Source organism: Colobus angolensis, unplaced genomic scaffold, assembly GCF_000951035.1.
Source record: "Colobus angolensis palliatus isolate OR3802 unplaced genomic scaffold, Cang.pa_1.0 Scaffold27, whole genome shotgun sequence".
NCBI lineage: Eukaryota > Metazoa > Chordata > Mammalia > Primates > Cercopithecidae > Colobus > Colobus angolensis.
In genome coordinates this window covers 16,422,004-16,449,895 of record NW_012115932.1, presented here as the reverse complement: position 1 = coordinate 16,449,895, position 27,892 = coordinate 16,422,004, and the positions used below count along the sequence as shown (strand labels likewise).

The 27,892-nt window shown below is 48.4% G+C and overlaps 1 protein-coding gene across 1 annotated transcript in view; it reads left to right on the top strand.

Moving 5' to 3' along the window:
• The window catches only part of SH3PXD2B (SH3 and PX domains 2B), a 118,749-nt gene that overhangs the window by 20,729 nt on the left and 70,128 nt on the right, over positions 1-27,892 (top strand). Inside the window, exons 2-3 of the mRNA XM_011947795.1 lie at positions 10,932-11,012; positions 27,117-27,192. Of these exons, the coding sequence (XP_011803185.1) occupies positions 10,932-11,012; positions 27,117-27,192 (157 nt within the window). The remainder of the gene's footprint in view (positions 1-10,931; positions 11,013-27,116; positions 27,193-27,892) is intronic.

Sequence of the window (27,892 nt, the reverse complement as noted above, 5' to 3'; positions counted from 1 at the left end):
GAAATACTGTGTTATAATCTGATGGAACCACTGTTGTATATGCGGTCCATCATTGGAAAATGTTAGGTGGTGCACAACTGTGTGTGTGTGTGTATATACAAACTCATAAACACACATTTAGATATGGTACAGTCAATTCCTCCCCGCCTTCTGCCCTTTTTTTTTTTTTTTGAGACAGAGTTTCGCTCTTGTTGACCAGGCTGGAGTGCAAAGCATGACCTCAGCTCACTGCAATCTCCACCTCCCGGATTCAAGTGATTCTTCTCCCTAAGCCTCCTGAGTAGCTGGAATTACAGGCATGCACCACAATGCCTGGCTAATTTTTGTATTATTAGTAGAGACAGGTTTTCACCATGTTGGCCAGGCTGGTCTTGAACTCCTAACCTCAGGTGATCCGCCTGCCTCAGCCTCCCAAAATGCTGGGATTACAGGTGGACCGCGCCCAGCCAGTCAATCCTCATTATTCATAGATTTCGTGTTTGCGAATTTGCCTACTTGCTAAAATTTATTTGTAACTCAAAAGCAATACTCGAAGCACTTTTGTGGGCATTTTTGGACATGGGCATGTGCGGAGCGGTGAAAAATTTGAGTCACCCAACATGCACGTTCCCAGCTGAGGTTGAATGAGCAACACCCCCCCTCGTTTCAGCTCCCATACTCTTTTTTTTTTTTTTTTTTTTTTTTTTTTGAGACGGAGTCTCGCTCTGTTGCCCGGGCTGGAGTGCAGTGGCCAGATCTCAGCTCACTGCAAGCTCCACCTCCCAGGTTCACGCCATTCTCCTGCCTCAGCCTCCCGAGTAGCTGGGACTACAGGCGCCCGCCACCTCGCCTGGCTAGTTTTTTGTATTTTTTAGTAGAGATGGGGTTTCACCGTGTTAGCCAGGGTGGTCTCGATCTCCTGACCTCGTGATCCACCCATCTGGGCCTCCCAAAGTGCTGGGATTACAGGCTTGAGCCACCGCGCCCGGCCAGCAGCTCCCGTACACTCAACAAGAATCCGTGTCCTAGTCTATGAGTGCTGCATTTGTACATTTTTGTGCTTTTTGTTGATTTTGCTGTTTAGTATGACCCACAAATGCTGTGCTGACATGCTGTCTGGTGAGCCTAAATGCAAGATGGCTGTGATGTGCCTATGGAGAAGCTTCATTCAGGCACGACTTGTAGTGCTGTTGACTGTGAGTTCAATGTTGATGAATTAACCATGCATATTAAATAAGGTTGGTTGGTTGGTTCTTTGAGACGGAGTCTCACTCTGTTGTCCAGGCTGGAGTGCAGTAGCACAATCCTGGCTCACTACAACCTCCGCCTCCCAGGTTCAAGCGATTCTCCTGCCCCAGCCTCTCCAGTAGCTGGGATTACAGGCGCCTGGGTGATTTTTGTATTTTTAGTAGAGATGGCGTTTCACCATGTTGTCCAGACTGGTCTCAAACCCCTGACCTCAGGTGATCCGCTCGCCTCGGCCTCCCAAAGTGCTAGGACTACAGGCATAACCTAGGATTACAAGCCACTGCGCCCAGCCTAAATAAGGTATCTTTAAAAAGAAACACACATGCAACAAAGTTATGTATTGATCACTTGACAAAAACAAAACATAGGCTCGAAAGACCCTAACCCTGTATTTCTCCTAAGGTATTTGCTAAATCAGTGTTCTCAGTCACTTTACAGAACGTAACTACCGCAAACAATGAGCATCAACGGTGTGTGTGTGCAATGGGTGTCTGTGTCCACACGCATTTATATACAGTTGATATCATTATAGAATTTTTTTGAGATTGAGATTACATTGTTTTAGCTTGTTCTTTTTACCTAAGATAATGCCTGAACTTTTCCCCTGTAATTCATGGAATTGTTTTAGTTGCACAAAAACCCTCACCATGCCAAAAGTAGAATTAGCTGAAAGGCCCAGCCCCTGTTGTGCGTCATAGAAGCCTCCGGTGGGCTGGCAGGCCTGGGAAGCAGGAACTGGAGTACTGCCGGAAGCCAAGTCAGGCTCTCCCCATCGTTCTTCTCCTGACACTTCTCCTTCACTTATCCTCTCTGCAGACCTAGTGTTTGGAGCATAGCTCCGGGTTGCAGCTCTACTGGATGGAGCTTGCTTGCTCAGGGCTGATCCCAGATTTCTGAGAAAGAAAAAACCTGATTGGCCGGGCTTGGATCACGTGACTCTATCCATGGGCCAATCAGCTGTGGCCATGGGGGTTGGGCAGAACAGGTGGTTACAGCCTGGGCGTGGTGGCTCAAGCCTGTAATCCCAGCACTTTGGGAGGCCAAGGCGGGTGGGTCACCTGAGACCAGAAGTTCGAGACCAGCCTTGGGAACATGGTGAAACCCTGTCTCTATTGAAAATACAAAAATTAGCCAGGAGTGGTGATGGGCGCCTGTAATCCCAGCTACTTGGGAGGCCGAAGAACGAAAATCACTTGAACCCAGGATGTGGAGGTTGCATTGAGAGATCGCACCACTGCACTTCAGCCTGAGTGACAGAACGAGACTCCATCTCAAAAAAAAAAAAAAAAAAAAAAACAGGTTGTTACTTCTCAAGTGGGAGATTGGCCAGGGGTTTGGTTTTCTTTCCTGCCTTTTCAGAGTGGTCAAGTTTAAGAAAAGTGGCTTTTGGAGGCCCTGGGACAGGTTGGTCCTCAGAGAAAGAGGGTTATTCTGGCCCAGGCCACAAAACACCTAACACCATCCATGAGCCGTGTCACTGTTCCTCCCAATGTCAGCTCCTGGCAAGGTCAGGCTGACCTGGGAGAGTTCTCAACCCTAAGTGGAGGAGGAAAACCAGGGAAGACGAAGCCCGGCGCCAGTCAGGCTCTTGAGTGCGTGGCAGTTGGCATTTGGGCCAGATAATGGCTCCCTTCCATTCAGACTGAGGCCCGGGCTGGGTGGGGGTGTCAGGGCCTTCCCCACAGGCACCCATGGGGATGGACAGCGTCCTGACTCTCTGGCAGCTGAGAAACCTGTGCCCTGGGCTCAGGCACGGTGGGCCTGTGTTCCCAGGACTATGGGGCCATTCCCCTGCACCCCTGTGGGACCCAGAGAACTGAAAGGACAGATGGAGAGGGCAGAGCCCAGGGAGATGGGTGTGGGATGGAGAAAGGTGGGACAGGCTGTGGAAAGTTCATTTGTAGGGAGAAGGAGCAGGGACAAGGGTTCCCTCACCTTTGTGACCCTCTGCTCACAATGATGCCACTGCTGACAGTTTCTCTTTATGGAACATTCACCATATCCAGGCACTGAGCGAAAGAATCTACATGCATGTTCTCATTTCATCCTCACCCCAACTTTGCAGTTAGCAGTATTGCAGACCTCATTTTTTACAAATGAGGAAACTGAGTCATGGGGCTTAAGCCACTTTCCCAAGAGCACAAAGCTAGTTGAGAAGGAAGCAGGATATAAATCCAGGCCATTGTAACCCTAGAACTCCACAACCTCGCAGAACAGTAGGACGATCTGCTGGTCACTCTGACAGTTAGGAGGGTGAGCAGACATCTCCCTGCTGGCCCACGCTCCAGCTGCAGCCAAGCTGGGGCATGGCGTGGCAGGATTAGAGGCGACCTAGGTTAGAGTTCTTACTCTGCACGTCATAGCTGTGCGACTGTAGGCACTGTACTTCTGAGCCTCCGTCCCTTGCTAGGAAAACATGGGAAGTGTTAGCGTGGCCTGCTGGCTCGGGGATTTGGAAGAGACCAAGTTCAGCCCTCTACCCACCTCTGCAAAAGGATCCTGGCTCAGCACACCCCACCCCAATGCCTCCCACCCTCCCTTCACCACCAGTTCGGCTTCTCACTGACTTAGAGGAAGTGAGGAAACCCAGGATTTCTGTTCCTGATGAAACTGGGTTTGCAATCAGGTTGGAGAGTCTGGACTTGGTTAGATTACACAGGCCCTGCTGCTGAGATTGTGTAAGAACAGATTTAAAGGGTGGATGATTCCGGCTCAAATCCTGTCTGGGAACAGAAGGAAACCTCCGTGACCCTCTAACCCCAGTTGTGGTTTCTGTGCTTCCTTGTTCCTTGAGCAGAGGGAAAGAGTCCCAGCTGCTCCCTAAAACATGTTGCTCCCAAGGGGCGGGGGTGTTTGCAGATTGTGGTGAAGCAGCACAGGGGTCAGAGAGGAAAAGCAAGGGGGCAGGACCACCTCAGCAACACGGCCAGGGTCCCTTTCTACAGACCAAAGGCCTGCAGAGGAGAGGCGCTCCTCTCTGTGAGGGCTTGGCCTCCTAGCATCTTATTTTCTTCCCCATTTATTCACGAAGCATAGATTTTTCCACCCTGCCCAGTGCTGGGCATACAGCAGTCCGTTAACAAGACAGGCCAGGTCCTTGCTCACGTGAAACTTAGAACCCAGCAGGAAATCAGACACTTGAGCAATTTCAGTAAAGAGTTAATTGGCTTTGTGATGGGAAAGTGGGTGCCAAGGAGACCTATAGCAGGGGCACCCGACCTCATACTGGTGGGCAGGGAGCAGTCACAGAGGGCTTTCTGGAGGCAGTAGCATCTGAGCTGTGTCCTGCTAGTTGACTTGGAGAACATTCCCCATTCCAGATCTGTCTGCTTCCTTATGATGTCATTTATCTTGTTCCTCTGTCTCTTGTATTTCTTGTAAATTAGAACCTAGGTCAAGAGCTTGAGCTCAAGTTAAACATTGTTGGCAACAATACCAACAGCAGATTGTGTATACTTCATATTGCATCACCTCGAGGGCCACACAGTGACTGGATTGTCTGTCTATCCACGAGGCTAGGTTTGCTCGCCTGGTTACAGTTGTAGAGTTACACATTTTTCCCCTGGCTGGGAAAGTAATCCTCAGGTTATACTTTGACACCACGTGGGTGTCCTGTTCAACAACCTTTCACCCGCTGGTTCAGCACCCACTGAGGATCTTCCCAGAGTGGCTGTGGCGTTTTGCTTCCCCACCAGCAATGCATGAGGGTTCCAGTTGCTGTGCATTTTCGTCAGCACTTCTGATAGATGAAGTTACTATTTTTTCATCTTAGCCATTCTTATAGGTGAGTAATGGCATCTCCTCCTGGTTTCACTTTGCCTCGCTAGTGGCAGTGACCATATTTCATGTGCTCCCTTGCCCTCCATAAGTCCTCTTGGATGAAGTGTCTCTTCAAGTCTTTTGTCCATCTTGTAATCTGGTTGGTTGTTTCCTTACAACCAAAGAGTTCAAGAAATATATTCTGCATAGAAGTTGTTTCTCAGATGTGAGGCTCATGTTTTGGAGGCTGTGCCATGGAGTAAGTTTTAGTGTCATTTCCAGGGCACATGACATGGAGTATGTAAATCTCTGCAGGAAATCTGCTTTAAAAATTGTTTCTTTGGCCAGATGTGGTGGCTCATGCCTGTAATCCCAGCACTTTAGGAGGCTGAGGTGGGTGGATCACGAGGTCAGGAGTTCAAGACAAGCCTGGCTAAGATGGTGAAACCCCGTCTCTACTGAAAATACAAAAAATTAGCCAGGCATGGTGGCAGGCGACTGGAATCCCAGCTACTTGGGAGGCTGAGGCAGAGAATTGCTTGAACCTGGGAGGAGGAGGTTGCGGTGAGCCAAGATCACCCCACTGCACTCCAGCCTGGGTGAAAGAGCAATACTCCATCTAAAAAAAAAAAAAAGAAAAAAAAAAGTTTGTTTTATATTGTGGTAACACATATAACATAAAACTTAACATGTCAGCCATTTCCTAGCATACAGTTCAGTGACATTAAGTACACTCACACTGTTATGCAACCATCACCACCATCTATCACCAGAACTTTTTTCCTCTCCCTAGACTGAAACTCTGCACCCATTAAACAACAACTCCCAGTCAGGCCCGGTGGCTCACGGCTGTAATCCTAGTGCTTTGAGATACCGAGACGGGAAGATCACTTGAGCCAGGAGTTCGATACCAGCCTAGGCAACAAAGCGAGACCCTGTCTCTACAAAAAATAATAATAATAAAATTAACCAGGCGTAATGGCACATGCCTGTAGTCCCAGCTACTTGGGAGGCTGAGGTGGGAGGATCTCTTGAGCCCAGGAATTTGAGGTTGCAGTGAGCTATGATCACACCACCATACTCCACCCTGGGTGACACAGCAAGACCTCATCTCAAAACAATGAAAAGTAACCACTCCCCATTCTACCCATTCTGGCAGCCACCATTCTCCTTTCTGTCTATGAGTTTGACTACTGCAGGCACCTCCTGTAATCATACAGTATTTGTTCTGTTGTGACTGGCTTATTTCACAGAGCCTAATATCCTTAAGGTTCATTCATAGGGTAGCATGTGTCCGAATTTTCTTCCTTTATAGAGCTGAATAATGTCCCATTTCATGTCTAAACCACATTTTACTTATGCACGCATCCACCAGTGGACACTTCGGTGGTTTCCATCTTTGGGCTCTTGTGAATACTACTACGATGAGGAAGTCTTTAATTCCTTAGCACCAAGCCACTAAGTATTACCTGGGTTGGGGATATAAAAAAGTAAAGGTCTAGTGTGTTAGGATTGCACTGGTTGCAAGTAACAGACACCAAATCAAACTGATGTGAACAAGAAAAGGACTCTTTTGGCTTGCATCTGGGAAATGTCCTGGATTCAGGCCGGATCCAGGGGTTCAAATGTTGCCAAGGGGTCTGAGCCCTCCTCTCTCCCTCTGGCTCTGCTTTCTTCTGTGTGACAGGCACTTTCCATGGGAAATTCCTGGTGTAGGTTCTCCCAGCAGCCACTGAGCAGGCAAAATGGTCTCTTCCGTGAGAGTGCCATCAAAAGTCCTGGAATTTGGTCTCATTCGTCATGTGCCCATCCCTGAACCATCATTCATCAGCAGGGCTGTGGTTGGCCGGGCCTGGGAGGGAGACATGCCCACTCCCATCTTGAAGACCAGAGGAGGGATTCCCCATGGGAAATTGGCATTCTGTTACAAAAAGCGGGGGAAGGTACCAGACAAGCAGGAACATGGGATGACCACTGTGAGGGGAAGCTTAACGTTGCACTCTTTGTGCGTGCCGGGCGTTGGCCCCATCTCTGTTAGCTATTGTGGCTTACCCCTCAAGGGAGATTATTGTCCTCGTTTTAGAGAGAAGGGTGGGTGACCAGAGAGGTGAGTGCCTAGCGAGTTTCTCCAGCAGCAGAGCTGGCTCTGTGACCCAGGGTGCGTGCTCTCTCAGCAGCCCCCACACCCAGGATGGGGACAAAGCCCTGCGCTAGGACAGTTCTCATTAAAAAATTAGGTCTCTGCCTAAAAATGCAGACATCACGTTGTGTTCAAGGGTTGATTCCAATAAACCAATTAGGCTTGCTGCAGAATCCTTGTACTGTATGTTCAGAACTTTAAAAATTGTAAACAAGAGATCAAGGATGAAGTGTGTAAGCAGAATTTTTTTTTCCATTTATGGGAGTGTGCTTTTTGTTGGTTTTAAGAAAAAAATCCATTCTTTGACAATTTTTCTTTGTTTTTTAATCCCCGTTGGCAGTGTCCTTGACAGTCATTCAAACCTTGCTTAAGCATCCCTGGAGGCGGGGACCTTTGGTACAGTATTTTCCCTTTCTGGCCCTCAGTTTACCCATCTGGCAGGTGCGGCCCTTTAATGAGCTGCATTCTGTGGTCCCCTCCAGCTCTGACTTCCTGTCAGTAGTGCAAAAGGTGCCTTACTGGTGTCCCTGCCCCTCTTCAAGCCATTTCCACACAGCAGCTGGAGGGATACGCGTGGATATTTTTAAACAGTACCCTGGATCCTGTCGCACGCCTCCCCCACCCCTTCAAACTCTTCAATAGAATGAAATCCAGACACTTCTCTGTAGCCTGCAAGCCCCTCGTCATCAGCTGCTGCCTCCTCCCCCGCTCAGCCCCTTCCTCCCGCAGTGCTGTCGGCTGTCCTAGTCTCCTGTTCCTCACACACGCAGGCAAGCATTTTCCTGCCGCCGCATGTTCGTTCCCACTTTTCTTTTTGCCTGCACACCCTTTCCTCAGCTCTCAACCAGCTCCTCACCCTTCAGATCTCAATTCAAAGGTTGCCTCCTCAGATAGGCCTTCCCTTCCAAGACCCCCACATCTAAGTAGCCGGCCCCTGCACCTACCACCCTCATGCAGACTTTGAGGTCTTGCCCAGCATGTTGGCAGGTTTGCTGGTTTATTGCCCGTCTCTCCACCTAACAAGGGCAGGGTCTGGGTCTGCCTTGCTCCCCATAGTATCTTAGCCCCTAGCAGAGGGCCTGGCATGCAGTCAGTGCTTAATAGATGTTGAAGAGTGAATAAGTGAATGAATGTAAACCATTCAAAATCTCCATGCTGGAGTCTTGGTGAAGCAGGGTGGAAAGCTGAGAAACAGATTTGAAGTATTCTTTTTAAGTAAAACTCACCACGACTCTTCAGGGTTTTTTCACATCACAAAGTCGCCTTTCTGAGATGATGAGTGACCCTCACCTCCTAAAGGATGCCTTGGCCTCTTCCCTGGCTCCTTGAGTTACCTAGGAACAGGGAGCACAGACAGGGAAGAAGGGTGGGCTGGATGCCCAAATCCTTGGTGTCAAAGGAGCCTGTTTTTATGAGCAGGGATGGGGTAGGTCCTGGGCAGTCTGAGAGCAAGGTGCTGAGATTTCATCAACATTTTCTCTCTTCCTGGCAAGGTGCTCAGAGCTTTTCCTCTTGTGCTCATCACAACTCTGTAGGCTTGATGACCCCATTTTACCCAATAAGAAAGCTGAGGCTCCAGGAGTTAGGAAATTGTGTGAGTTCAGAGATTCTTGACTCTAGAGCCCAAGCTCCCCCATCTCTGCCACGTTTTGAAATATAATCTGTATTGGGTTTGGCGAGGCCATGCCAGGTAAATTCCTTAGCTTGGCATTCAAGGTCACCTCCAATCTGTCCTGATCTATCTTAACATTTTTCATCTCTTCTCACCTGAAGAACCTTCTCCTGTAAGTCCATGATGTTCACACTGGTGTGAATAGCCCCTGAAGTTGTTCTATCTTCTTCTGTTTGGAATGTGAATATTCTCCTAAGAACTCATTTGAAAAGAGACTCTGGCTAAAACCACTATGGAAACTGCTGCCAGGCACAGTGTGGCTTCATCCTGAGCTGGTCTTTATTCCACCCTCATTCCCCTCTACCCGCAGTTGCTGCCTTCCTCTCCTGCTGTCTAAAATCCTACGTGACTGTCAGTTACACTGTGGTGGCTCCAGGCTTCAGAAATCTCTCTCCTGCCCCCTTCCGGTATCAACCTGGACTGGAATTACATGGGTCAGAAACTGAACTTGAACTGGCTGCAAAAGTTATTCAAGAGAGTGGATGTGGCCCAAGACGTAATTATTGGCCCAGGAAACTGGATAGTCCAGGAATAAATTTCGCTTCAGGCAGAGCTGGATGTAAGCTTAGACTGTTCATTGGGATGGTGGCTCCTTTCTCAGGCAGGCTCCCCCGCACCCCCAGTGAGGATAGGTGGCCCCCAGCAGCTCCACATCCCGACAGCCTGGCAACCTCAGGAGAAGAACTTGGCTTTCTCCAGAGTTGGAGCAGAAGTCCCAGGGTGGGGCGGGCGCGGTGGCTCAAGCATCCCAACACTTTGGGAGGCTGACGCAGGCAGATCACTTGAGGTCAAGAGTTCAAGACCAGCCTGAGCAACATGATGAAACCCCCATCTCTACTAAAAATACAAAAATAAGCCGGGCACGGTGGTGCTCACCTGTAATCCCAACTACTCGGGAGGCTAAAGCACGAGAATCTCCTGAACCCAGGAGGCAATGAGCCGAGATCATGCCATTGCACGGCAGCATGGGCAACAGAGCTAGACTCCGTCTCGAAAAAAAAAAGTCCCAGGGCAGACTCCTACTGGCTCTGATTGGCCCAGCTCAAGTCATATGTTCTCCCTTCAACCAATCACCATGAATGGAGAATGTACCCCTCCCACCTTCTGTATCCATGGGGGCGAGCTGAAGGTGGGGAAGGAGCATCCCAGGAGTCAGTCATATTCACTTATGTATGGGTTGTGTCTCCTGCTAACCCTCAGCTCGTGGAGGACAGGGACCCTGCCTGTGAAACCCCAGGGTCTCTAACAGCACTGAGCGCCTTGTGTTTCTATGACATTTCTCTCTTTCCAAACAGCTTTCACGTATGCATGTATTTTAATTGTCACAACTACCCTATAGCAACAGATAGTTTATACAGTCCAGGAATGGGTCACAGATGTGCTGATCCCTTAGCCCTTAAGGGTCTACCTGGTGTGTCCAGGGCCACCAAAGGCCCAGCCAGGTGCCTCTGACCTCTAATAGTCACCTCAGTTTGCCCAGATTTGTTATCAATGTATTGTTTTCTGTGTGTGCCGTGACCTGTGACATAGGTTGGAAGCACAGCCCAGTGGTTTATAAAATGATCCTTCATCCTTAATTTCCTCAGCACCTCACGTCTATCCTGGGAGGCAGAGGAAGCAGGTGCTGTTAGCCCCATTCGCAGGAGAAACTGGGACTCAGGGAAAAAATAACTTGGCCTAGGTCCTCGTTGGTGGAGACAGCATGATGGGCTGACCCATGGAAAATGTAAGATGGCCAAGAGCTGCACGTCTTCATGACTTCTGATGAAATTCAAGGTTTTAGGAATGACTGGCAAGATAGCCAGCCTGTAGCTCACTGAATTGAGCGGGTAGTGAGGAATCCTGGCAATGCTGAAAATAGCAGCTTCTCCTGAGCTGACATGGTGCCAGTGCATCCTGGTACTTGATGTCGTTCATCCTTTGCACAACTCTGTTGGGGGTTATTATACCCATTTTATTGAGGAGGGAGTTGAGGCTTACAGCAAGCAACTTGTCCATTGCCAGTCATTGGCAGAGCTAAGGCTGAAACCCACGTCTTTCTGACTCTGAGTCTTGTGCTCCCCTTGGGTCCCAGAGATTGGGAGGCCACGTCTGGTGTTATGTTAACACCCATCTCATCTGTTATTCCCGCAGGTCTACATCATCCGGGTCACATGGTCCAGCGGCTCCACCGAGGCCATTTACCGGCGCTACAGCAAGTTCTTTGACCTCCAGGTAAGGATTTGAGGTCTCTGGTGAGCTGCAGGGTGGGAAGGAGTTTAATTGGACTTACATTCCACTACAACTTTAGAGTCCAGAATTTTTTTTAATTTCCCAGACTTAAAAATGACATCCATGACTGGGCGTGATGGCTCGTGCCTATAATCCCAGCACTTTGGGAGGCCGAGGTGGGTGGATCACTTGAGGTTAGGAGTTTGAGACCAGCCCGGCCAACATGGTGAAACCCCGTCTCTATTAAAAATACAAACATTAGCCAGGTGTGGTGATGGGCGCCTGTAATCCCAGCTACTCAGGAGGCTGAGGCAGGAGAATTGCTTGAACCCAGGAGGCGGAGGTTGCGGTGAGCGGAGATTGTGCCATTGTACTCCAGCCTGGGCAACAAGAGCAAAACTGCATCTAAAAAAAAAAAGAAAACCTGACATCCATTACTTTCGAGACACAAATAATGTGCTTTGTTGCTTTATGTTTTGATATTTCATATTTCCCCTTAAGAGAAAGGGTACCTGTTGGCTGCTCTAGAACGGAGGGTCATCTGCAAATCATTTCCAAATGGCTTTGGCGTGCAGTGTTTGAACTTAAGTTTTAAACGATAATCGTGTTTGCTGGTGAGCTGGGTTGGTTGAGTGTGTCTAGACTTTTGGGGCCATTCAGCTCCAAGGACAGACCTGTATCTCCTGCCTCACCTTGGCCTCTCCCCACAGGCCTTTGCCCTCCCCACACGCCTTTGCCCTCCCCACACACTCCTGTGCCTTCCTGGTTCACTCATGGCTCTGGTAACCCCTTCTGCCCTTCAAGACTCCCACTGCCTGGGAAGTCTTGCCTGACTTTGTTCCCTGGCCAGTGAGGGCCACCCATTCTGCACCCCTACAGCTCTGTGCATCTCTCTGTATTGAAGCTGTCTGCTTGTCTGTGTTCCCACCTAGGCTGTGACTACCGTGGGCCAGAACCACATCTTTCTCTTCCTCTCTGTCCTTAATAATTTATTCAAGGCCTAACACACAGTATGTGTCCAGTCAGTGTTTGGTGAATGAATGAATGAATGAATGACGAACACCATGTATACCACCAGTCTTACAGGGAGCCAGACAGAATGTGAACAGCTCGGTATAAGTCCATCCCCACTAGGGTTAAACAAGTCTAACCAATGGGTCAGTGGTTTCTTCTTGCCATCACTAATGACGAGTAACAGAGCAAGTGTGAGAGGTAGTCATGGTTCCTCCTCGGAGGATGTAACGGAGTTCTTTAGAAAACCTTCAGGAGATGTTGGGCACTTGCCCAGCTTTCTGAACATATATCTTCTCCCAGCCTCCTGGTAAGGGGCCTTGTCACCTCTCAGGCCAACATGAGTCTCCATCCTGACTCGACAGTCTTCTTTTCAGTCAGAACGCTTCCGTTGCAAGTGACAGAAACCCAACTCAAGCTGGCTGAAGTAAACAGGAGGGTTTTTGGTGGGTGTAACTGAACGTCCTAGGAGAATATATCTCCCAGGTTTCAAGCACATCTTAATCCAGGGGTTTTTTGGTGTCACCTGGTCTGGCTTCTTCCTCTCATTCCAATTCCTACTTCCGTGGTGTTGGCTTTATCCTCGGATCCCACACGATTGCACATTGATACAACAGCTCTGGGCTCACACCCAGCAGGAAAGGGTAAAAGTCACTTGTCAGAAATCCCAGCAAACATATTATTGTGTGTCATAGGCTCAACTTGATGCCAATCAAGATGAGTGAGAAATGTGCCAGCCAATGGGCTTGCCAGGGTCCCTGCTCCACCTCAGAAGTCAATAAGGGCGGAGACTGACACCTGGAGAGAGGTAGTTTCACAAACTGCTGGGATCAGCAGTAAAGTCAGCGGTAAAGTCGACATTTCCTGGCGGTCAGAAGACCACCTCTGTCCTTTGTACATCATGCTGTCTTTTTTCACACAGGTTCTCTCAGAAGGTTGGCATCCTTCATTATTCTGACCTAATTTGCTTCTGACAGTGTCGAATAGAGAATTTTCGGAGCTTGTGTTTCATTATTTTGCAGGGGGAGGGGAAATAATGTGTTCCTAAGTGGTTTCCCAAAACGCCTACGTAACAAACTGCCAAGAGTCATTGCATAATGTAAAACAAGTGAGACACCAGTTACCTATTGAAAATGTAATGAATTCATTAGTGATGTTTTATGTTCAGTATGCAATAATATCAAACAGAATCATAAACAAATTATGTTATTGCTTCTGCTCTGCAGCAAACAGAATGTAAAGAAACAAAGCAGCTATATGTTAAAACATGCTAAGATACCATCTGAAGTGAACTTGACAGGAGCGAGCACTGGGGCAGGGGAAGAAAGATCTAAACCCTGGGGGAGAGGAAGGGAGGATCACAGTGCTGGTGCCCAGCATCTTTCAATGCCATGGGCAGGAGGCATAGTCCTGGCTGAGAATGAATGAGATACAAATGGATGACCCTCTACATTCTTTACCCGGATCTGTGGTGATTTATGCAGATTCACTGTAGTAGGTCTTCAAAGAGTGAGTGTTAGGTAAACATGTTTGCACGTTGCTAGACTGACTTTTCGTGCAGTGAGGGTCTAGATAGGGAGGGCTACCTGTATATTGCTTTCAGAGGCCTCTTGCCTGCCTCGCACCTCCAAGGAGCAGAAGAGGAGGTAGGGAACAATAACACATGATTGTTACCCTAGGAATTATTTACATCCACCGAGCAAAGCCCACTCAGCTAGCTTAGGCACAAAGAGAGGGATGGGGTTGGATATATGGGAAGAGGCAGGTGTGTTCCCTGAAACCTAGAGCAGAAAATGCAACCAGCCTCACAGGAGCCAGGAACCCAGGCCATCTGTCCCTGTGGCCTCAGGATCTCCCATGGAGCCTGTTCTGGACCACTTCCTCCAGCTACCCACTGGCCCACATCCCCTAAGAGCATCCCCCAGTGAGCACCTTCCCCCCGGGGTTGCAGTGTTCTTCCCTGTTGTCAAAGCACTAGAGTTTCTGAATGCTGATTCCAGTCTCCAGAAGGGAGAATCTGGTTTTCCTAAGGACCCTGGATCATAGTTTACCGCCAAGCCTGTCAGCTGTTGCCGGAGAGGTGGGGACATAGAGTCATCTGGAAGAGATCTGATGAGAAGCGGAGTGGCAAGGGGGGCCCTGGAAGTGCTTATGCAAATGTTGTTCATTGCTGACATGTCGAGGCAAGCGGCCAGGCCCTGTGCAAGGTGGACTGGGTTCTCTGAGTTCCCTGTTCCAGCGTAGCCTATGGCTTAAGACCTTGGCTTTCAGTCAGGCAGACCTGGGTGCAAATCTCAGCTCTGCCTATTCAGAGCTTAGCTTGGGGTCACCACTATATGTTTCTGAGCCTCAGTCTCCTCATCTGCATAGTAGGAATGAAAGTGCCTTCCTCGTGCATTTATTATGCCAGGTAAGCAGGACACACCTGGCTCAGTAAGTGCATTAGCTGGCAGCTGTCCCTCTGCACAGGTGTGACTTGCCCAAGCTGTTATCCTTTGGGAATGCTTGAGCCAGGGTTTGATCACGGGTCTTCCTGGCCCAAAGCCAATGCTCCTTCCACTCTCCTGTTTCAACTCAACTTTCTTATTTCTACCAGAACTTAAAAGTCAGGTTTTCCTCCATGCTCAGCATAGTCGGTAATAACTGGGGGGTTGTCGCGTCAGTATTCCCTCCTGTAACAAAGTTGTCTAAGGCAGGACTTCATCCAGGCTCAGAGTCCCAGATGGGTGGCTGGAGTGGGAAAGTCATGGAATTCCAGAGGGTCCTGCTCATCCTGCAAGCATGGTGGAACCGGCCTCCTCCTCCCCCACACACACCCCAGCAGGGAAAGCTGAAAGAGGTTAGGGCAGGATCGCACCAGCCCTTGCGGGCCTGCAACACCCTGGAGTTAGATGATTTCATGATTCCACCCTCCCCTCCCTCTTGTCTGGCAAGCAGCCTTGGTTTTTTCACAAGTAACTTGGCCCAAACAGTGTGGGGAGAGCCGAGCCTTGGTGGAGGAGCAGCAAGGCCAGTGTGGCGTAATGGAAAAAGCAGAGAACTCAGTCAGGAGACCTGGGGCCCAGCCACGCTCCAGCTGTGTGGCCTTGGGCACACCCCTTAACCCCTCTGTGCCTGAGAGCCCTCATTGGTGACATGGTGAAAACAATAGGAACAGCTGGCATTTCTGGACCACTGAATGTGGGCCCTATCCTGCTAAACATCTAGATATAGTGACTCATTCAGTCCTCCAGACAAGCTTATCCAATTACGCAAATGGAGAAACTCAGGCTCAGAGAGGTTAAGTTGTTTGCCCAAAGTCACACAGCTAGTGAGCCTCAGAGCTCAGATTGGAAGCTGGGCAGGCGATGCCAGTATCCACATTTTTAGCCGCTCTGCTTTCTGGGGCTCGTGTCTGTAATGGCTGCTTCACAAGGTTCTCGTGAGTTAAAACTTATCATCTGTGTCCAAAAGAGGCAAATTCATGGACAGAAAGCAAGTTTGTGGCTGCCAGAGGCTAGGGGAAAACGGAGAGATACTGCTAATGGGTACTGGGTCCACCTTTTAGCGGTGATGAAGATGTTCTAGAATGATTTAGTAGTCATGGAGGCCTAACCTTATGAATATACTGAAAGCTACTGCACTGTACACTTTAAAAGGGTGACTTCTATGGTATGTGAAGTATATCTCAGTGTAAAAGGGATAGTGAGTGCCAGAGCAGTTTTAAGTTTTCAAGCACCAAGCAAATGTCAGCTGTTAGGATTATTGATGGGCATGGGTGCTGCTAGGAATTGGCATAAAGATTAGAGGAGGAGCTGATGCCAGTTAATAGAGTAGTGAAGATCCTGGGCTTTGGGATTAGACAGGGCTGGGCATTGATCCAAATTCTGCCACTTGCTGGCCATGCGATCTTGTTTTCATCAGAACTCTTTTAGGTACAAATGACAGAAGCCCCGTGGATTATTCAAACAGAGCATTGATTAGCTGAATGTAACTGAGAAGTCTAAGGAAATTGGCTTCAGGTGTGGCTGGATCTAGGCGCCACACTGTCAATGAGGACTTGGCTTTCTTCACTTCTTGGCTTTGTGTCCAGGCCAGGTGGTGTCCAGCTGGTGGCAGCCACAGCTCCAGGCTGCATCCCACAGATCAGCACAGTGACTTCAGGGAAAGAGAGAACACGCCAACAGTTAAAGCAAAAGTCTCATTGGCTCATCTTGGGTCACATGACCAGACCAGGACCAGCCTGGAGACTGAAAGTAGAATCAGTGTCCTGCCAATGCATGGAGACTAACAGAGCGGTGGTAGATTCCCTGGAGGACACCATGGAAATAGCCTGTCGGTGATAGAAAACAACATGCCCCCTCCAACGGGGGCAGGGCATTCCGGCAGAGAAAACAGTCTGCAGAGAGGCCACTCAGGAGTTGGAGCATGACCCAGGTTCCCTTGTGGGGAAAGAGACTCGCAGTCACCAAGTGTGATGGCTCGCACCTATAATCCCACCACTTCGGGAGGCCGAGGCAGACAGAGCACTTAAGCCCAGAAATTCAAGACCAGCCTGGCCAACAAAACAAGATCCCATCTCTACAAAAAATTTAGAAATTAGCCAGGTGTGATGGTGCACACCTGTAGCCCAAGCTACTCAGGAGGCTGAGGTGGGAGGATCCCTTGAGCCTAGCAGGTCGAGGCTGCAGTGAGCTGAGACTGTGCCACTGCACTGTAGCCTAGGCAACAGAGCGAGACCCTGTCTCAAAAAAAAAAAAAAAAAAAAAAAAGAGAGAGAGAGACTCACAGTCTCTGTGAAAAGGTCCTTTAAAAAAAAAAAAAAAAAAGGCCGGGCGCGGTGGCTCAAGCCTGTAATCCCAGCACTTTGGGAGGCTGAGACGGGCGGATCATAAGGTCAGGAGTTCGATACCAGCCTGGCCAACATGGTGAACTCCCGTCTCTACTAAAAATACAAAAATTAGCTAGGTGTGGTGGTGGGTGCCTGTAATCCCAGCTACTCAGGAGGCTGAGGCAGGAGAATCATTTGAACCCGGGAGGCAGAGGTTACAGTGAGCAGAGATCATGCCATTGCACTCTAGCCTAAGCAACAAGAGTGAAACTACGTCTCAAAAAAAAAAAAAAGTAGAGACAGGGTCTCACTTTGACACTTAGGCTAGAGTGCAGTGGCGCCATCACAGCTCACTTGCAACCTCAAACTCCTGGGTTCAAGTGATCCTCCCACCTCAGCCTCCCGAGGAGCTGAGACTACAGGTGTGTGCACCATGCCTGATGAATTTTTTAAATTTTTGTAGAGACGGAGTCTTGCTTTATTACCCCAACTGGTCTCAAACTCCTGGACTCAAGTCACCCACCCGCCTCGGCCTCCCAAAGTGCTGGGATTACAGGCCTGAGCCACTGCACCCGGCCGGAAGGTCCCCTTTGTGAAGATTGCAGCTTGGTTTCCTGACTTGCTTACCTTAGAAAGGCCTGATAGTCATGCCTGATGCTATTGCTTGACATCTGACCATGCGTGTCATTCACCTGAGGGTGCAGGAGATGGGATAGAGCCCCCGGCTTGAAATAAGAATACCTGGTGTCAGGTCCTTCCCTCTGTCTTACCAGCTGTGTGACCTTGGGATGGTTACCCAACCTCTCTGATTCTCCCTTTCTGCCCTAGCTTGGGCCTACCCTGGAGAGTCCATCAGAGTGTGGCAGAGGAAGTTGGCATCCAGGCAGAGCACTGGGGGTGACTGGAGTGCCCAGAGAGCTGAGGGCAATGCCTAGCGGAAATGTGGCTGGATTGAGCCACATAGTAACGATATCAGCAGTCACTAACTGGAATGTGCCAGATGCCCATGTTGTATGCCATCTCATTCAGTCCTCACAGGCATGAGGTCAGTATTGTATCCATTTCACAGATGGGGAAACTGAAGCTCAGAAAGGCAGAGTCACATGCCCAGAAAGCAGCATGGCTGGGATTCAAGCCCAGGTGTGGCTGGATCTGAAACTTGCACTCCTAACCTCCCTGCCTCCTTGGGCTCCAGGATTGCCTTTCAATCTGCCTATTCAAAGATAGACTTACCCACGTAGAGTCCTGCCCACGGCTGCCCCTTTTTAAGGCCCATTTGGCTCCTCCCTCTAAGATACAGGCAGAGTCTATCCCACAGAGGGCAGTTCCGACCAAAACGTGAGCCCTTTGTATAAAGGTCTTGGGACCGGTGCGGGGTGCACTCTACACTGCACTGTGCAACCTTTGCCGTCTGAGTTTCCCCACTGGTTCATTGTGTCCCCCAGGCCAAGGGTCAGGGGCATCACTGGAGCCAGGGCTTCCCTCACGGAAGGTGCAGTTAAATATTTGCTGACCTAGAGCTCGAGCTGCCACAAGGGACCCAGATGGATCTGTGCTTTCCATAAGCCTCCAGTGTAGTGGGAATAGGCAGATGTTATTTCAGATAGAGATAAACCCAGGTGTTCAGACAGGGACCTCCCTCCTAGCCAGGGAGCTCAGGCAGGGCTCACTTCCTGGAGGAGGTGACATCTGAGCAGGGTCTTGACAATGAATAAGGAGTGGCCCCTCCACCGAGTGGGGGAGGGCATTGCATGCAGAGGATGCCTCACGTGCAAAGGTGCAGAGGTGCAACGGAGCAGGAGTCTTAGCTGGGCATCTTCCAGAATTCCAACATTGGCAGGGGGGCACAGAGAAAGCTGAGTCACTCTGCCCACGAAGGAGCCCTCGGGAGAAGTGCCAGCCTCATCTGTAAGAAGGAGCACTCCCTACGGGGAAGTTCATGCTGCAGGGATCCAGAGAAGCTTTTCTGGCTCCTCTCCTGCTCCGCACGCTGTGCTGCAGGGTGGCTGCTAGGCACAGGGGCTTGCGGTTTGAGCAGTTCTTAGAAGCATCAAATCACAGGTGGAGGCTGCGTCTTCATCTATGCCTTTGTCTGTCCAGAGACTGTCCCAAGTCATGCAGCAAAAACCACTTGTTTCCAATTTCCATTGAGCTAGGACTGACCTATCGCCTCTGCCTTCTTTTTTTTTTTTTTTTAAGATGGAGTGTCACTGTGGAGTACAGTGGCGCGATCTCGACTCCCTGCAACCTCTGCCTCCCAGGTTCAAACGATTCCCCCGCCTCACCTCACCCTTCTGAGTAGCTGGGATTACAGGCACGCACTACCACGCCTGGCTAATTTTTGTATTTTTAGTAGAGATGGGATTTTGCCATGCTGGGTCAGGCCAGTATTGAACTCCTGACCTCAAGCAATCCACCCACCTCAGCCTCCCAAAGTGCTGGGATTGACTTGTCGTCTTCTTAGATCCTGGTCCTTCCCCACCTCGGCTCTCTTGGGAGTTTGACAGCCCCAAGTGTACTTTTTAGGATTATCTGCCCAGAAGCCCCCATGCTCCACTGCAGAGGCCAAAGGGAAGGGAGGGCTTTCTTCCAGCTTTTCCGAGGACAGGTCTAGGGGGTGGCAGAACTGAAGAGTTTTCACTCCCTAGGCAGGCCTTGCCTGGCCGGGAAGCCTTCCCAGCAAGATCCCAGCCAACATCTGGTGCGAGACTCTACCAACCATATTTATCCAAATACTGCCTTTACTCCATCCTCAGACACACTTTTTCTCCCCAACATTATCTTTGAAATTGGAGTATGCCTCCAACGTGTTGTGCATACTTAAATGGAATAGTTTTCCCTTCCCACTAAAAGCTATTACCATATGGAAGGTGTGTCGCTGGGAAAATACCGTAGTTGCCTTTTTCCACACAGTTAGCAATTCTTTATTTCTAAAATAGAAAGAGGCATGATTATCTTGGGCAGTTGCAGCTAAACTCAGGTCCAGGCCCTGTTGCTGCCACCTGGTATGTAATTTTTCCTTTCCCAGAGAGTGACTGACCAAACCAGTTAACCACTTTTTCCCATCTGTTTTTTCATTCATTCATTCATTCATTTACTCATTTGTTCTTTGCACAAATATCTAACAGGTGCCTACTGTGTACCAGTGAGGAGGTAGTGGGGTAGAAGAGAGGGCAAACACTATTAAGGGGGTTGAACTGAGAAAATACAGGCCTGGACTTAGGGGGAGCAGTAAGTATGGAGAGAAGTGAACAGACCGGAGGTGGTGGCAGCCTCCGTGCAGCATGTCCATCAGGACACCAGACATACTGATATTTAGACCAGCTCATGGAGGGGACAGAACCCTCAAAGACAACAAACCGCAGATGATAGACTAGGCCCAGGGACATCGTTGTGTTCGGGGACCTGAAAGCCCTGCCCAAGGACCCTGTAGCTTTCTGCCAGCCTTCAGCTGCACATGATGGCCCCAGGCCTTTCTCCACTTCCTGCTCTGGCTCCTCTGGGACTTGGGGCTTTTGTGATATTGAGGGGGTAAATCCCTCCCAAGTCCGGCCTCTATGGCTGCTGCTAACGCAAACCACGTGCAGTGGCCAGCTTCCATGGCGTGTTCTTTGGACAACGTGTCTCGCATACCCTCTACCGCAAGCTGATGTCTTGAAAACTGCTGATGGAGTGTTCTCTCTTTCTTCTTGGAAGCCTGTGATGTGGCAACTTGATGTGACTCCTTCTCCCTTCCTACTCCCCAAATGACTCATCTTCCTCTTCAGTTTCCAGTCCTCCTCGCCCTGAGCACCACTTCTTTTGTTATCTGGGGGGAAGCGCAGGTAGCGGGTTTTCTCATTACCAAGGATGACATTGGTTAGACTTTGAGGGGCATGCCTCTTCTCCTGCTGCTGCAGACAGCCTGGGCCTGGTCCCTTGGACAACCTACTTCAAGGCCTTTGGATGCCTAGTATTACAGTTCTCTGCATAGACGCAGTTGGTGGCCGGTAAACCTGGACACCCCAAGACCAGCTCGGCAAGGAGAGCTTGCAGGGCTCTAATCCCCCAGCTTGTTACCCTGAGTCCTAGTCTTTGCAACTAGCGAACTTACAGATGGCCGTTGACATTGACACAGTGGTGTTGAAAACGAAATAAAACTGGGTGTGGTTTAAATAGGAGGATATTGTGATAGTCCAGCCCTGCACTGTCCGGGATGGCAGCCGCTCGACACATGAGGGTATTTAAATGTAAATTCAAGTCAATTAAAGAAAATGTTTAAATTGAGCTCCTCAGTTGCAGGAGCAGCATTTCACATGCTCAATAGCTACCAGGAGGCTAGTGGCCACTGGGTTGGACAGCAAGATGTAGAACACCTCCATCATGGCAGAAAGTTCCAGCAGACAGCCCTGCTGCAGCCACGGGACCACCTGGGCAGTCCTGATGGGTTTTTTTGCCAACCTTAAAACACAACCTCACAATCAAATATTATTCAGCCTTAAAAAAAGAAGGAAATTCTGCCACATGCTACAACGTGGTTGGAGCTTGAGGACCTTATGCTCAGTAAAATATGCCAGATCCAAAAGGGCAAATACTGAGTGATCCACTTATTGGAGGTAGCTAGAACAGTCAGATTCATAGAGACAGAAAGCAGAGTAGTGGTTGCCAGGGCCAAGGTGGGGGGAGAGGGGGGAGTCACAGTTTCAGTTTTGAATGATGAAGAGGTTCCGGAGATGGAGGGTGGTGATGTTTGCACAACATTGTGAATGTGCTTAATGCCACTGAACTGTACACTCAAATGTGGTTGAAATGGTAAATCTTATATTGTGTGTATTTAACACGATTTAAAAAAAAAAGAAAACCACACAGCCTTACAGACTGCTAAAATTTATCCCCAAATAACTTTCAAAATAACATATTCAATATGGGCAGAGTGCAAGGAGCGGGGATTTCTTGCTGAGCATCTGGTGTGCTCCCCAGAGTTTCCACACACGGCACTCATTTACCCAGCCCCGCTGCGGAGCAGGCTGCGTCCCTCATTCTGCAGACAGCCAAACAGGCTTAGGGGATGAAGTGTCTGGCTAAGGACACACAGCTGGCATGAGGAAGCATCAGGACTGAACCCCAGGGCTGTTGGGTCCCCAGCAGTTGTCTGTGGTTAGACTATGCAGTATTTAAACCCTGATCTTCCACCTCCAACAAATAAATAACACAAAGGGAAGCCTTTCAGCTCCTTGGGCCGTGCTGATCTGGGTAAAACCAAGTCAGGACAAAGGGCGAGAGAACAGCTTCCTAAGACCACGCAGTAGAGACCCCTCTGAGGACTGAAAACACAGCAGTGGCAGGGACTCATTGGCTGGCATGTACTTCCAGGCAGGGACTCCAAAGGAACCCGGAGGTTGGAAACAGTCGGGAGGACAGATTACTGGTGCATTCTTTAAAAAAAAAAAAAAATCCTTTTAATGGTGTTTCGTTGTCTTAACAAATAAAATTGAGAAGGGAAAAAGTAGATAGTGTTAGGCAAAAACCTATGAAGCTCCAAAATACTCCACAGCTGAGACTGATTAATGGCTCTGCTTTTGAAAAGAAAGCATGCTCTTCACATGTGCACAGAGTATTAAACTTACCTCATCTCAGGCTGGCTTTAGTGTTCATATGACACTCTGAAGCTGCCTCAAAGAGTGGTGTTAGACAAAAAGAATGGAATTTAGACAAAGATGCGTGGACTGACTGGACACACCACTTAGCTGTGTGACTTCAGGCAAGTTCACTGTCCTCTCTGCTCCCAGTTTCCTCATCTGTGACAAGGGAAATGTAACATTTATTTCACAGAGTTACTGTGAAGGTCACATGAAATCGTGTATGAGAGGATGTGTTCACTGTGAACTGTTATACACATTCGTTGTGATTACTAATTATTATTTAATATTGGTAATGTGAATATTATTCCTCAGAGTTACTTAGCAAACATCTCTTGACGTTGCCTCCCAAGGTGTTTGCTCAGTTGCATTCATTGGTTCAGCCAATTTTTTTAAATTAACAAACTTTAGTTTTTAGAGAAGTTTTAGGTTCTCAGAAAAATTGACTGGAAAGTACAGAGCCCCTTGTCCTCCCCACTCACAACCTCTCTTCATCAGCATCAAGTTCAGCCCGTTTTTGTTGAGCACCTACTATGTGCTGGCATTGAGGAGCTCTTGGATTCACAAAAGGAAGGCTGCCTTTTCCCACAAGGCCCCACTGTGGCCTCACCTGTCTCTGAATGACAGTGGACCAAGCATTTCCACCTCACCAGGCAACACAGAGCGGGGGGCAATGACTCAAAACCACAAATAAAACCACATGTTTAAAATACAGGCAAGGATGTAGAGAAAAGGGAACTCTTATACACAGTTGGCAGGAACGTAAACAGGAACGTAAACTAGTATAGCCACCGTGGGAAACAATGTAGAGGTTCCTCAAAACACTGCAAAGAGAACTACCATATGATCCAGCAATCTCACCACTGGGCATTTATCCAAAAGAAAGGGAATCAGTATATCTAAGAGATAATACATCCCATGTTGATTGCAGTTCTAGTCACAACAGCCAAGGTGTGGAATCAGCCTAAGTACCCATCAGCAGATGAATGGATAAAGAAATTGTGATATGTGCCAGGCGCAGTGGCTTACGCCTGTAATCCCAGCACTTTGGGATGCTTGAGGCGGGTGAATCACCTGAGATCAGGAGTTCGAGACTAGTCTGACCAACGTGGTGAAACCCCGTCTGTACTAAAAATACAAAACTTAGCCAGCTGTGGTGACCCATGCCTGTAATCTCAGCTACTGGGGAGGCTGAGGCAGGAGAATCACTTGAACCCAGGAGGTGGAGGTTGCAGTGAGCCAAGACCGCACCATTGCACTCCAGCTTGGGCAACAAGAGTGAAACTCTGTCTCAAAAAAAAAAGAAGAAGAAGAAAAAGAAAATGTGGTATGCATACACAATTGATACTATTCAGCCATCAAAAATAAGGAAATCCTGTCATTCGCAGCAACATAGATGCCACTGGAGGACATTATGTTAAGGGAAATAAGCCAGGAACATAAAGTCCTCACTTATATGTGGAAGCTAAAAAAGTTGATCTCATAAAAATAAAAAGTAGCACAGAGGATAACTAGAGGCTGGGAAGGGTAGGGGGAAGTGGGGAGATAGGGAGAGATTTGTAAAAGGATACAAAATCACAGATAGAAGGAATAAGTTCTAGTGTTTTGGGTGGTTTTGTTTTTGTTTTTGTTTTTGTTTTGAGACCGAGTTTTGCTCCTGTTGCCCAGGCTGTAGTGCAATGGCGCGATCTCGGCTTACTGCAACCTCCACCTCCCGGGTTCAAGCGATTCTCCTGCCTCAGCCTCCCTAGTAGCTGGAATTACAGGTGCCCGCCACCACGCCCAGCTAATTTTTTGTATTTTTGGTAGAGACAGGGTTTCATTATGTTAGTCAGGCTGGTCTCGATCTCCTGACCTCAGGCGATCCACCCACCTTGGCCTCTCAAAGTGCTGGAATTACAGGTGTGAGCCACTGCGCCTGGCCAGTTCTAGTGTTTTATAGCACTGTGGGATGACTATAGTTAACAATAGCGTATTATATAGTCTCAAATAGCTAGAAAGAAAACGTTGAATATTTCTAACACAAATAAATGATCCATGTTTGAGATGACGGATATGTAAATATGCAGATCTGATCACTACATATTATGTGAATCACAACATTACTAATGTACCCCATGAATATATAATTATTATGTGTCAATTAAAAATTAAATTTTAGAAATTTAAAAAATAAAAAGAAACTAGAAAGTGAAAACCCAGGCCAGGCGCGGTGGCTCACATCTGTAATCCCAGCACTTTGAGAGGCCAAGGCGGGCAGATCACTTGCGGTTAGGAATTCGAGACCAGCCTGGCCAACATGGTAAAACCCTGTCTCTACTAAAAATAAAGTTAGGCAGGTGCCTGTAATCCCAGCTACTTGGGAGGCTGAGGCAGGAGAATTGCTTAAACCTGGGAGGCGGAGGTTGCAGTGAGCTGAGACCACGCCATTGCACTCCAGCCTGGGCAATAAGAGTGAAACTCCATCTCAAAAAAAAATAGTAATAATAACCCAAAGCACACAAAAGAAAAGCAATAATTAAGATAAGAAATTGACATCCTGAGCAACATGGCAAAAGCCGTCTGTACAAAATACAAAAAAATTAGCCGGGCATGGTGGCACACGTCTATAGTCCCAGCTACTCTGGAGGCTGAGATGGGAGGATCACCTGAGCCCGGGGAGATTGAGGCTGTAGTGAGCCATGATTGTGCCACTGCACTCCAGCCTGGGCGACAGAGCAAGACCCTGTCTCAAAAAAGAAAAGAAATTGAGAACAGATAAAGAATAAAGAAAATCATTGAAACTAAAAGCAAGTTCTTTGAAACAATAAAGATTAATAAACCTGTAGCTAGAGACCAAGGGAAAAAAGAGAGAAGGGAAAAAACAAAAACACAAAAACCCACAGTTTAAAAGTTTAAAGACTTCTGGGGCAAGGCCGTGCATCCCAGCAGCTTCCAGGATGCCCAGCCAAGCTAAGGCTGACTCACCTGCCCAGGGCATCGTGTAGAACAGCACCAAAGAGGCCGGGAGCTCCAGCATGGAAAAACAGCCCTGTCCTTTTTAATTGTCCTCGTAGCATTTCACAGGTGGGGTGATTTGATGATAAAGAAGCAAGTGGTCTTCAGTCTCTGGCCCCTCCGCTTTGTTGGCTACGGGCCTTCAGTTTCCTGGACAGTCATGTCCACCTTAAAGCAATGATCCAAGGTTTTAATGAGGGAATGTTTCTAAAGAATCTAGCCCGTGTCTGGCAGATAGTAGGTGTTCAATATACGTATCTCATTTCTCTCCCACTTCAGGTCCTCCCTTCCCTCCCCATATGTCTGCACAATAGCTGTGTGTATTTCTCCTGGACTTTTCAAAGCTGCTTTTATTCCATGAAAGGGATAGATCTTGAGTGCCAGAGTGACTTTCCTGTGGGCTGGCTTTTCACATTCCAACCATTACTCCACGAGGCTTGGGACTGCCTTCCCATCTGCTTTGATTCCTTTACCCAAGTACTAAACAGGGTAGGTTAAGATGCTGCTCACACAAATAACCTCACTGTACAACAAGAGCACCTTGTCGTAGCTCACTCAGGCCACGTGTCCAGCAGAGGTCACTGGGATCTTTGGACCTCATCCCGTGACTACGGCCAGCAGAAAGCCAGGCTCTGGAATGTGGCCAATCCCCATGAAAGGGGGAAATAGCAAGTGCGAAAGCATCCACCAGTCATCGTCTTCCACCCTGAAGTGACACATGTCTGCAGCTCACATGGAATGGCCACATCCTACTTCAAGGGACTGGGGAAAGTACAAATCTACCATGTGCTCAGAAGAAGAACCAGAAATGTATGACGACAGCGTTAATGACTTCCCAGCCCAGCTTCAATCCGTAAAATAATGCTGCAAGTTGGTGTCCCTATGGCAGACTTAAAGATGAGACCCTAAAAGGTTTTGTCACTTCCCTAAGACCACATGGGGAGTAAGCAGCAGATCCTTGTAATTTTGTCTGCCAAATCTGATACTTCACATGAAGTCCCTGAAGCGTTCCGAGATACATTTATGGTACTATGAAAGGTTTTTGTTTTGGGGACTCTGCCCTCTTGCTCCTCTACCCCTACAGCAGCCTACACCTCCCTCTGTTTACACCACTTTTTAATGATCAGCTTTCTTCTCGTCCCCTCTCTAGATTATGAATCTTTTCCTCGCTGTACCCTGTTCCTCTAGCACAGAGTCAGGGCCAAAGCTGTCTGTTGAGCTGACCTGGGGAGCTCTTCCTGTGTCAGGGGAGTGTAGTGCTCTCATAAGCATGAGCCTAACCACATTGATTGGATGCTAGTGATTTATTCCTTACCTCAACTCAGCAATTCTTAGGAGCAGGATGACCTGCTGTCCATGAAATCCTGGTGGCCCTGAGGGTATTGTTCACGTTTCAGATACTGTGGATGGAGAATCCCAGGAAAGCCGGGAATGGTCGCTCCTGACTCTGAGCCTTCACAAATCTGGCATTTGTGGATATAAACATCGTTTTCATGGGCTTTGTAGTCCAATTGAAATTGCCTTTCCCATTAGTGTGGGTTTCTGGAAAGCTGAATGAAGTGAACGTTTTGTATATCACATCACGTATTTCACATATTCCTTTAAAATGTCCTAGATGGTGTTTCGTGCATTACGAAAGCTTTTTGTTTTTGGTATTCTCCCCCCACTTAGATGCAGATGTTGGACAAATTTCCCATGGAAGGAGGACAGAAGGACCCCAAGCAGCGGATCATCCCCTTTCTGCCAGGTAGGTGAGATGGGTGCTCTCAGACTGGGACACCGGGGGCTCTGGTACAGCTCCCAGAGCCCTTGGGACAGTTTATCAGCTTGTCTTCCTTTATCAGGGGACACCATCCCACTGACCAGAATCTCAGCCATTTGTAGACATTAACCCATTTATGCCGGAGGTTGCAATTTTTTGTATTTTTGCATGAGTGAAAAATCAGACCTTGGCAGTGACCTTGAGCAGTAATATATAAATAACTCCCACAGGCTTAATGTTCCAATAATGGAACACTGGGCATAAGTGGGTTAATGACTAAGTGCTTGGGTTTTGGCATTAGATGCTACACCATTTACTAGATGATGAATGACCTTGAGAAGACCCTTTACCTCTGGGATCCTCAGTTTCTCCCATCTCTAAAATGGGACTAATTCGAGCTCAGAAAGTTTTTCTAGTGAGTGCTTTCTGTTTCGATAACTATGGTATTCGTTTTCTATTCTTGGATAACAAATTACCACCAATTTAATAGCTTAAAACACCCAAGTTATTACCTTACAGATCTGTGGGCCAAAAATCCAGGCAGGGTTTTTGGCCCAAGTGGGTTCTGCTCAAGGTCTCATGAGGCTGAAGTCAAGATGTCAGCTGAGCCAAGCTCTTATCTGGAGGACCTAGAGAAAAGTCCACTTCCAGCCTCCACGTAGATTGTTGGCAGAGTTCAGTTTGT